Source organism: Lepidochelys kempii, chromosome 1 (genome assembly GCF_965140265.1).
Source record: "Lepidochelys kempii isolate rLepKem1 chromosome 1, rLepKem1.hap2, whole genome shotgun sequence".
In the NCBI taxonomy this organism is placed as follows: domain Eukaryota; kingdom Metazoa; phylum Chordata; order Testudines; family Cheloniidae; genus Lepidochelys; species Lepidochelys kempii.
The window spans coordinates 249,239,942-249,252,149 of record NC_133256.1 but is presented as its reverse complement, the minus strand read 5'-3'; the positions used below and the strand labels follow the sequence as shown (position 1 = coordinate 249,252,149).

The following is a 12,208-nucleotide window of genomic DNA, read 5'->3' as shown; positions in this document are numbered from 1 at the left end:
GCTATGTTGGTTGTCTTCAGCACACAGGTTCACTAGAATATTGCCCTATTGCAGGCCTCAATCTCCCTGTTATCCTATAGCATTCAGGTAGACAATGGTTTGCTCAGAATGGAGCGGTAACCTACATTGCTCATGCGCAACTCCCAGCACTCGCTGAGGATTTTTGCAGCCTCTGTAAATGCTGTGGAAGAGCCTGTTAGTGCCCCAGGGAATCAGGGCATAGCAGAACACCAGGGGACATGCCGAGGCAAGTGCTCCAGAAAAAACTGTGAAAGGGGTGCATTTTCTTACTGCCAGGTAGGCCTGTGCTAAGGCCCTAATGATCTGAGAGAGGAGATGGGCAGATTCCTGGAAAGAAGAACTATTAATTAAGCAGCTGGCCATTTCCTGCCACTCCCACTCTTGGGATAGGATTGCAGATGACAGACCCTGCTGGTAAAGCATCGTAACTTGACAACGACATGGTGCAAACACCATTAAAATGCGATACCACACTGAAGTGTTAGAGACTAATGAACTCCAATCTACGATGTCTGGATTGAGCATGGTAGAAATGAAAAAAGGTGCAGGAGGGAAAAAAATACAAGCAATTAACCAAGACTCTTAGATGCCAAATTTTACACCAAGCAACTGATTTGTAATTTCTTGGAAAACAGGTTTTATAATGGAAACACTAATAGGATTAATATTATAGAAACGGTCTGAGCACCAGGCCTTGCTGTAACATGGCCAAGACTAAAAACTAGTATTTCTGTCATTGCAGTACTTCTGAGGCTCTGTAGGAACTACTAAAGGTGGGAGGCTTCAGAAAAGGAGAGATGGATACCAATGAATGAGTACTGATTTCCTCTGAGAAATTCTAGTATGACTTCTAAATTAAGCTGCGGAGAGGAACGTGTGTGAGTGAGGAGTTAAATCATGTTAAACTGAAATCCTAGGACAGAATACCACTTTTGATTTAAAATGATATACAAGGATGAGGCGCATATACATTCAAAAGAGGTTACTTAATTGCACATAGAATCATCTAAAATAACCAAGAACACCCCTACCATGAAAGAACTGTACCCAGATGTATCATTTTCTGATGGAAAAAAACAAGCACAGTGGCAGACAGAAACAGAATAGGTCTGGAACAATGCTGCTGAAGCAACTGAAAAAAAAATGATTTATGTTACTTGTGGGGATCCCCTAAACTGGAGATAACATTTCTCAACGAAGGGGAGTGGGGCATTCCAGACACACAGAGGAACAGAGATAGCATTGTTTGAAGGAAGCTCTTCCCTGACTGTTTAGACTTGAATACTCCCCTCGTCACCTTGTACAACAGAGTAGGAAAAGTCTCCTTTTTCTAATAACTAACAGCGTGTTAACAGTCTCAGCATACACCATTTGGAACAGGGAGCAAAAGGTGGAAGAAGGCGGAAATATAAATGTTGCAGTATGCACATATGAGCTTGCTGTTAGACATTAAGTCAGTACAGGGCTTAACCCTCTAGCTTTAATCTCCCTTGGTGTTGTTCCTTCGCAACCAAGCAGAATGAGATGTAAGTGTGGATTCTTCTTCTCCCACATTAAAAAATTAACTCTGCAAACATGCATCATCACCACAAAGCACAATGTCCAAAGAACCTTTTTTCCCCTAAAGTATACCTGACTGATGCCAGCAGGGGTTGCCCTGTACAAACCAGGTGGTGATCGGTTTCATCTTTTGTTAGTTTAAACAGCAAAAAGCTGAAGCCCTAAACTGCTCTGTGCTGAAGATGTGCAGTAAGAGAGATTAATTTTAGCTCAGGAAATGCAAAAAACTCTCCTCTTCAGCCACACCATTACTGAATAATCATTTGAGTATTTAAAAATCCCGTCTATGAAATTTGCTATCAAGCCAGTGGCAGAGTCAGTGTCTAGATGCATAACCAATGATATTGTCAGTTCTGATTAATCAACGGTCCTTACCAGGCTTATGGCCAATTAGAATTTACCATAATAAGGAGGTGACAGCTGATGTTGCTAAGCAACTGCTGTCTATAGAGCTAAAGAAGCCAGACACATTTAGATGTTACTGTGGATTTCGACAGCAACATGTCAAAATAACACACGCTTCTGCCCAGTGGAAAATTTTACAAACAAGAACTGGGCACCAGAGTGAGGAATGTGTTTCCTTTTCAGCATAAATGCAAAAAAGGAAGATTTGTTTTAAAGCAGAGTTTAACCAGTCAATTATTACTCTGCATTTAATTAAGAGATATAGTGTCAATGGAATATAACTTTGTCGTAGGATAATGGTCTCCCACTGTAGATAAATGCTGAGAAATTTACAGAAAATTAGCAGAAAAATATTTATTTTCAATCAGTAGTATTTATCTTGCAACTACATTCTATTCCAGTGAGCCATTTCTATTATATCCCAGAATTAAAGAATAAAGGGGGAAGGGGGATGAAGAGAGACTGACAGAGGTTCGTGCATTAAAGTGAGAGCTGCTAATTCTGCAAATACTGAAAAGCTGTGTTCTGATGGGTAGACAGCATTAACCTTTTTTGTACTTTAGTCCATCAGAGCAGCTTATTTTTAAAAGTTTGTTTATTTATTACATCTACTACATTTTTATGAGCAAGCTGATTTCTTATTGGAGAAAGTTATGAGGCCAGATGCTCATCTGATACAGAACAGCACAGCTGTACTGAAGTCAATAGAGTTACGTTGATTTACACTAGCTGAGGCTCTGACCCACATTGTGTCGATATACACACAACAATGGGGCCTGAACAGTTTGACAATGACATGTTGACAGTCCTTTAAATATCCCTGAAGTGCAGCATACAAGGAAAGTGCTTACAGAAGTCAAAACATCAGCTTCTTTGGATAAAGCGGTGGCACTTACTGTATCTTACCTCTTTCATTTTTGCAGCGCTGAAGGCCGGGGTCAGTATGCTCCGAACTTCTTTCCACCTCTGATCCCGCAGACAGAGAATGCTGTCAATTACTGGCTTGGTAACCAAGCCTGGTGTCTGAATCAAAATAAACGCAAACAGGGGTTAAAACACATGACACTAGAACCATTTTAGTATCCCAAAAAATTACAAGGGACAGATTCTGATACATATTGAACAGTATCTTACTCTACAAATCATCCCACTCAAGTCCATATCAAAACGAGGGAGGAGTATTAGAATGCAGCCCTAAACATATTACACTGAAAGACAGGACAAGGCCCAATCCCAGTCTGTTCAACACAAGGCCCAATTCAACACAAAAAACTACTCGTTGGGTATCTCTCACTGATAGTTCTATCTGAGTAAGAAGCTGAAGATTGGGACCACTACTGATCAAACATAATATTAGTTTTAAATGGTCCTTTTCCCTTTGTTAAGTCCCACAGTGTCCAGCCCCACTCCGATTATGGGCTTTTGCACCACGAAGACATCCAGCATCCACTAAACTTGTAATACCACACCAGCTATGGAATCCCTCTAAAGAAAGTAGTGCCAGCCAAAGTGTTGTTTAGGTAATGGAGGGGATGTTTGGAAGGAGGCTTCTTACACTTAACATATTTTACAAAACTACACAGTGCATTTTATCTTGCAAAATGTCTAAAGTTCTACTTTAAAAATATTTGGTAACACCACACAGCATAGTAAACTAATGGCACTAATCTGATACTGCACAGACAGCTCTGAGCAATAGTGGGTTGACTGCCAGAAAAAGAGTGCATAGTGGGACACTGTATCAAAAGGGGAGGCTGCAATCCACGTAGGAATGAATGTCATAAGACAAAACAGAATGGACATGTGGACCATTCTTTTCATGTGGCAATAGGGGGCATTCAGTACATAGTAAATACTGAGGAAGATTTGGCAGTTCCCTTCAAATCATCTTTAAAGTAATTCTTTAAGAGAACATTATTAAGGTTGCAAAGTCAAGCACTCAGAAGTTAGGAAATGCCAAAATTCAGGCTGGCTTGCAACCTTAATTCAGCCCCCTTGTGTGCATGCATTATGATACAGTCTTAACAACATGAACACATGCTATTTTTTCCACAAGACCCCTGCCTCATTCAGCACACAGGATGGACCCACTCTGGGGATGAAACAAGGCTGTGTAGTGAAATAAACTTGGCTGTAGAATGCCTGGTTTGTATGTTGCAGACGTTAAACGATGAGTAGTGAATGAGGCGGGGGACTGCAGGAAGAGAAAGGCTGATCTCGTGGTTAAGGCAGTTGACTGCTCCTGTGGAGAACTGGATTCTATGCCCCACCAGTGCCACAGAGTCACTTTCTAATGTTAAGCGAGTCCCTTAAATCAAACTTTTCATGCCTTGTCACTAATCGTGTGTTTCTCATTTCCTGGGTGCCTGACTTGAGACCCTTGTGCCTGATTTGCAGAAGTGCTGAACACTCACAGAGGCAACTGAAGTCAATGGGAACTGTGCTCTGAACATATAGAGCACTCTCTAATGCTAACTACTCTGAAAAAGTCAGGTCCTAGTTGTCTCAAACTGGGTACCTAAAATTAGTGGACATTTTTCAGCTTAATCTCTCTGTGCCTCAGCTCCCCATCTGTACAATGGTATAATAATACCACCCCCTCACCTCACAGGGTTTTGTGAAGAAAAATGAATTAATATTTGTAAAGCACTCAGATACAATAGTGACAAGCACCACAGAAACCCCATGAGAAAAGTAAGAATTCTGTCTTCAGAGTATGGCTTGCATGGTGTGCAGTAAATAAGGCCTGGGGCCACACATTGAACAATGAGGATAAGACAAAATATTGAATTGCTGCTTACTGAGTGAGCTCCATCCATTCTATGCACTGAACGAGGTAGGGCCCTTGTGGGAAAAATGGCATATGATCATGTAATTAAAGACTGTATCATAATGCACAAGGGGACTGAATTTAGGTTGCACAGGCAAGCTTAATTCTGACATTTCCAACTTTTGAGCACTTGACTTTGCCACCTTAGTAATGTTCCTTTAATATAGTCATGTGTGTGTATATATATATATATATATATATATATATAAATCACATATACACTGAGGCGCTTTGAATAAGGAAGGTCAAATTTGGGGCTCAAATTATTTGACATTGTCTTTAAATTGGGTACTATAGCATGCTCTGTTTAGCAAAGCAGCAGCAGAACTGATACCCTAGAGAGTACTTCATTTGTCAAGTTTTCCTTATCATTCCTGCAAACACTTTCCTGCTAATTGCATAACCTGTTTTACAGCTTCACATAGCAGGAATGAAAATGAGTTTGGTATGACAATGAGCCTGAAGCATCTTGGTGAAGGATGAAGTGTCTTCTCTCTCAAAATGGAAATAGTAGAAGCTGCAACTGAGAATTTTTTATCATATGCAAATCACTACAAATTATTAGACAAAGCTGCTGTAACATTCTCTGGTTTTTGCTTTCCAGTCAAATGCAATCAGACTAATATTGCATCTGTTACAACCTAAAGATTCAGCAACTGTTCTCTACTTTCTTTTCCTAAGTAGTCAATCTTTTCTGACTGTGATACAGTAATACTCTAGAGTGGAAGGAAGACTGTAACTGAAATTCAGAAATGGGTTTTGTGTGGGACGGGGCAAAGGGGAAGCTATGGTAATCTGCTGTGGCAGCATACACAAAATGCCACTATCTTCAATCACGCTTGTGACATTGGGCACGGCCAGAGAGAATGTGAGTGATCTTTTCTTCCAAATAAAGAGATCTCTGCCTTAGCCCCAGGGCTTAAAAAATGTGCTTTAGCATATGGGCATGCAATATCTTTTGGAATGTGTGCAGAAACTTCCTACCTAATACTCTGCAACTCATGCTGCCCTTAAAGAAAAAACCGCTGGCTCCTTCATCTCTGTGTCAATGTTCACCAAGTCTTTTGCTCCTGCTTTCAATCAATTATTAGTGGGCCAGGCTGTACCCCTACCGGGCGGTAACATCAACACAGAACAGGGGGAGGAAAATTCTAGGAAGGTCTCCTCTCAGAGCATCCTCTATGTTCCTCATTCGGGGGGGGGGGGGTGCTAGAGAGAGCAAGAAGGGGATTGGATTTTTACACCCAGCAGAAAAAAGAGAGTCTGACCCATACCCCCTCACATCTGCAGGGTTCTTGTGAAACTGGAAAGCACTTGGGGGCCACATACACAGAAACAATCTCTGGTGTGGACCTCAGAGAGATCTCTGCTGGGATACAGGAGATGCTACATGTCCCCCCAAACCCTACCCCCACTCCCTCTTTGACCCTTCCACTACCCATCCTTTCCATACATGCAGATCCCTAGGCCTGTGGTGAACCCTATACGGAGCTGAGGAAATGTGTGTGTCAAGCGAGGGGGATTCTGCTGTGGAGGTAGCTGACCTTCCCTTCCATACCAGAAGGGGGAGCTCTGTACACAGGTCAAAAAGGCATGGTATTAGTTGTGTAGGGGCCATAATATTCTAGGGGTTTTATAGACATGTAAAAAACACGAATCTAATGAAATTACAATCTAGGCAGACAACATACAAGCATAGCGAAGAGAACAGGAGGCCACATAAAATAGGATGAGCAAGAGGCAGAATCTGGCACACACCTTGTAGTGTATCAGTATGTATTTGCAAAAAGAACAAGGAGTACTATTTGGTGGACTTATTATTTTTAAAAGGGGCCTGCATTCCCCTTGATGTGATGGCAGGTGTATGACTAAGTTTCGTAGCATTGTTTGAAGAAGTGCATCACAAGGAGGAACTTAAAGGAGGATAGGCTGAAGGTACATATCCTGACAGAGGGTAGTTCTCTACACTCCTCTCTGAAGCATGAACTATGCTAAAGGCCTGTGAGAAGTTACAGGTTAAGTCCAGCTTGTCCCAGTTAGACCAAAGGGCAGTTCCATTAGCTCAGCCAACAGGGAACCAATATGTACATAAACCAATTTGACAATATTTCACCCAGTAGAGGGCAGTGGTACGACATCCACAAATTAGTGCACCATTTCCACATTAAAAAAAAAAGCTGACAGATCACATATGCGTATTGTTCTTCCTCTCTGACTCTTGACTAAATGGGATATCAATGAAGTATTACAAGTGATATTTAAATGTATTAGAAACCTGTACCCTTAATTGTTAATAAAGCATATTATCCCCCTACTTCCCCAGCATCTTGTGATAAGTGAAACATCATTCACAATTCTCCCCAACCTGAGTGCCTTACGTTCACAGAGAGCTTATGTAGTGGCTTCTGACTGAGCAGAGTACCACCTCAATGTTACAAACTGTTTTCAAAATACGCGGTCTTTTAGATACACTCTACAGTATAGTACTTCTGCCTTCACACCAAAGTCACTGACAGGCTCTCGCTTAGGCAGCAGGACACTATCGGTACATCTCTGCAAACTCTCTGTACCATTTTTTCATGGGGAATCAGGATTTTTGAGATTTGAAACAAGACTTGGGAGCCACGCTCCTTATCTAAGAATCACAGCCCTGGTATTAGTGCAAAGTCCTAACACCCATCAGCATTTCCAATCTTTCAACTCTGCTCCTGTATTCTGCTGTGGTAGGGAGAAGCACCTTGTCCATAGAACAACCTAATTACAAACTTCCGCATTTCCAGTTATTTCTTTCAAGTTTGTTCCCAAAATAAATCCCTCTCTTGCCTATTTGCTTTCCAAAAACAACAACTCCTCTCCAGCTGCCCAAGTTCTGCCAGGCCATTCAAGCAAGGGATTTCCTTCCCCTTGCTTGATATGGGAATGACTATGCCAATCCCTATTGCTCATTAAAACATAACATGGGTTGCTGATTTCTTCAAACATACAAAAAAATCTTTTGAATTGCTGATGAGCCTGAGCGGAAACAACCAGGAATACTTTTTCCTAAGCAAGTTTGTTTAAATGAAGTTGAAGAATTTCTCTGACAGAAGATGATCTCTGAATTAGAGGTTTCCTTATGGCTGTAGTTTCCACCCAGCTGCCAACTAGTTTCCACCCAGCTGCCAACTCCAACAAGCTTTTGCACTTGACTATTTCACACCTTGCTACTAAAGGTTTCTAGCTTACATTAAAACCACCAACATTCACAAATACAATCCAGTTGTTCAATTAACGGTCATCTCTTCTATTACCTTTCAGGTTTCCATCCCAGTCACAGAGGGTATGTCTACACTGAAATTAAACACCCACAGCCATGTCTGCTGACTTGGACTCACGGGACTCAGGCTACGGGGCTGTAACATTGTGGTATAGATGTTTGGACTCGGGCTGGAGCCCAAGCTCTGGGACCCAGTGGGAGGGGAGGGTCCCAGAGCCTGGGCTCCAGGCCAAGCCCAAATATCTACACCGCAATTTTACAGCCCTGCAGCCGAGGTTCAAGTCAGCTGACATGGGCCAGCCACAGGTGTTAAATTGCTGTGTAGACATACCTTAAGTGACTTGGAAAAATGCTACCAAGTAAGATTTGTTATGGTGATTACAGCAATTGTATTCCAGTCTACGGTATAGATTGTACTACACAAAGAGGCAGTTATAAGCTTATTCCCTTCTTGTCAAGTCAGGATTTTAAACTACTCACTAATAGCTACTAGTCATCATTATTCATTGGCAAAATGGAACAGCCAACACCAGCTTACAAGTAAACACTAGATTATTTATTTAGTTGGGGTTTTTTTTGCTATGGCAAGCTGCCTGGAAACATCTGTTCTTGTCATCACAAACATTTTCTTAAGTCATGATTTTGTCAATAGAAACCAAATCAAGACACAGCTATGAGATAAATACAACCATTCTTAAATGCTAAAATAAACATACAGGGCCTCCTGCAGCTCTGACTTAGAATGGTGCACATCAGCAATGACTCCACATAGTTAGACTGGTGTAAGTGAGATCACAAGCCCATACCTTTTATGAATACACTGTTTAGAATCCACTTTCCATTTTACACACAGGGGTATAAAACAATCAGGCAACAGAGATAATTATTTGCTGATAATTTGGTTTCAGAAACAACACTTTCGCACTGTCAGTTTGTGCTACAGAAACTGGATCCCACCACACACTATTTCTGCCAGTGTTTAAAACTGGTTTTCAGCTGACACAGTTGTATTGCCCAGTGTTGGTTAAGGCCATAATGTTGTTAAAAGCACATCTATTTATGCATGCTTTTCCTATGGAATGGTTTAGGAGAGGAAGATTCCCTTTGTGTGTGGGGGGGGAGGGGGGAAGGAAAGGAAAATAGTTCTTGATCTTTTTTGACAATTTAGATTTATTCATGTGGTTTAAATTGTTTGTAAGAACGTGTGGAAATGGTAATCTGTGCATAATATGAATTTGATGCACAAAACACTGTTCTTCACATTTTATAACATGGCAAGCAACATAGAGCAGAAGGGATATAGTCTGCTTGTTCAAGGAAAGTTTAACAAATGTTTGCTACACATCAGAGATATTGTGATTATTTCCTGTTATTGAGATCCCTGGATTTAACTAGTTTAAAGGGAGATTGACACGTTGTTTAGGTGAAAATATAGGTTTTATATCAAGGAATTTTTTTATAACATAATAGATAGAGATAATTCAAGATTTGTAATTTTTCAAAATTTCCAATTGAATTTTAGATTTAATCTCTTTTGCTCAGATACTCTGCTATGGAAATAAGTGCCATAAAAATAAAATGATAAACAGGCCAGTCTAGCTTAAAATGTCTAAACTTTGTTGAAATGCAAAAAGTAAACAAGCTGGTTAAATGTTGAATTAGAAATGAGGACCAAGATTTTAAAAAACAACTGTCTTAGCCTCCTAAGTTCATATCTGGGCACTTAAAAACGTTATCTGCTTTCCCAAAGTGTTCAGCGCCTAGTAGCTCACAACAAATTCAGTGGGAGCCAGAGCACTCAGTACCTTACAGGACTGAGCCTTTAGTGCCCTTGGAAAGTGATGAACATTAAGTTCTGGAGATGAAGTCCTCTGTTTATCCAAAGAAGAGGTACAGTACAACAGTGGAAAGTTCATGCTCCCCCCCTCTACTGTCCTAGTAAGGTTGAAAGTCTCCATGCCAAGTCAATCGTTCACTTCTCTGCTGAGATTGCCAAGATTTGTTGCCAATTGTAATGGACTTACAAATATAGGAAAGTTATTTCAACATTCAAATGTATTTTCCCCTTGTGGTCTATTGCTTTATGGGAGTTGTTGTTTGGGATCCTGATATCCCCAGTCTCCCCAGTGGGTCAGGTTCCCTACCTTGAGTACAATTCCCATGATGCACCCAGTTTTATGTATCACTTCCATGATCCACCATGAAGTGCTTGGTCGAAGGAAATCCTTACTTCATTGTGGGAGCTCTAAAGAGCTCAGTCAACAGGAGAGGGCTCAAACTACAACTCTCGAAAGGCAAAGTGCTGATAAAGAAGCCCATTTTAATGTTTTATTGAACTGATTTAAAATTAAATGTTTTGAGTCAGTTCAACAAAACTAAGTACTCTCATTCAAGACAAACTGACCTGAAACAAAATATTTAATTTTGCTTCTCATAACAGAAAAATTGATTTTTTTAACAAAATCTAGATTTTCCCAAGGACAAATTGATTTTGCAGAAACTGTATTTTCTGTCAGAAAATCATTCCAAGAGAAAATTCCCAATAAGCGCTTATGGCAACATGACCCAATAGCAATGTTAAATTCATAGTATCAGACTAACTGAAGATTTCAAGTTCCCAGACTGCTATTCCGCAAAATTTTGTGATCACATATATACTCTTACACATTAAAGAAAACTCAAAGGTCTTGTTTTAAGAATATAGTCTATTCTATCCATTGAAAACCTACACCATTTGCCTGATAGCAGTAGTTTTTATTTCCCTATTTATTTTCACCTCATACAAAGTATCCAATTCACAATGGATAGTAAAATTGGGCTGTAAATCCTGTGAAAACAATTTGATTTTTGTTTTCGGGTACCTTTTGCTTTCAATCAAGTTGAAAATATGGGCTCTGATTTATCAAAACATGTAAGCATATGCTTAAGAACATAAGAATGGCCAGACTGGGTCAGACCCATGATCCATCTAGCCCAGTATCCTGTCTTCCAACAGCGGCCAGTCCAGATGCTTCAGAGGGAGTGAACACAACAGTGCAATTTATCAAGTGATCCATCCCTTGTTGTCCAGCCCCAGCTTCTAGAGTCAGAGGTTTAGGGACACTTAGAGCATGTTGTTGCGTCTGTGACCATCTTGGCTAATAGCTATTGATGGACATATCCTCCATGAACTCATCTAATTCTTTTTTGAACCAAGTTACATTTTTGGCATTCACAACATCTCCTGGCAATGAGTTCCACAGGCTGACTGTGCATTGTGTGAAGAAGTACTTTCTTTTGTTCATTTTAAACCTGCCGCCTATTAATATCATTGGGTGACCCCTGCTTCATATGTTATGGGAAAGGGTAAATAATACTTCCTTATTCACTTTCTACACAACATTCATGATTTTATAGATCTCTGTCATATCCCTCCTCAGTTGTCTCTTCTCCAAGCTGAACAGTCTCAGAGGACCTTCCCTCTTATCCCATGACTCCTTACTTTGCTTCCAAGCCTTTAGTGAGGGACCTTCTGATAGGCTGATAGTTCTAGTACACTGTATTTACTGGATCACCCTTGTCCACATTTGTTGACCCCCTCAAAGAATGCTGATAGATTGGTTAGGCATGATTTCCCTTTACAACAGCTGTGGTGACTCTTCCCCAACATACTGTGTTCATCTATGTGTCTGATAATTCTGTTCTTTACTATAGATTTTTTGGCCTGCCTAATTATACTTTTACACCTGACTTTCCAGAGTTTATGCTCCTTTCTATCTTCCTCATTAGGATTTGACTTCCAATTTTTAAAGGATGTCTTTTTGTCTCTAACCACCTCTTCTTCTCTGTTGTTTAGCCATGGGGGCGTTTTTTTGTGTGGGGGGGGGGGAGCGGTCTTCTTGCTGTTTTTTTTAAATTATTTGGGACATACATATAATTTGAGCCTCCATTATGGTGGTTTTAAAAAGTTTCCATGAATCTTGCTGGCATTTCACTTGTGACTGTTCCTTTTAATTTCCATTTAACTAGCCTCCTCATTTTTGTGTAGTTCCCCTTTTTGAAATTAAATGCTACTGTGGTGGGTTTCTTTGGTATTTCCCTCCCCCCAACACACAGGGATGTTAAATATAATTACATTATGGTCGCTATTACCAACT

The 12,208-nt window shown here is 40.4% G+C and overlaps 1 protein-coding gene across 5 annotated transcripts in view; it reads right to left on the bottom strand.

Moving 5' to 3' along the window:
- TBXAS1 (thromboxane A synthase 1) overlaps positions 1-12,208 on the bottom strand; it is a 316,405-nt gene that overhangs the window by 134,681 nt on the left and 169,516 nt on the right. For all 5 annotated transcript variants that reach the window (XM_073323035.1, XM_073323050.1, XM_073323042.1 and 2 more), the window contains one exon: positions 2,893-3,009. In XM_073323035.1, coding sequence (XP_073179136.1) covers positions 2,893-3,009 — 117 coding nt within the window. The remainder of the gene's footprint in view (positions 1-2,892; positions 3,010-12,208) is intronic.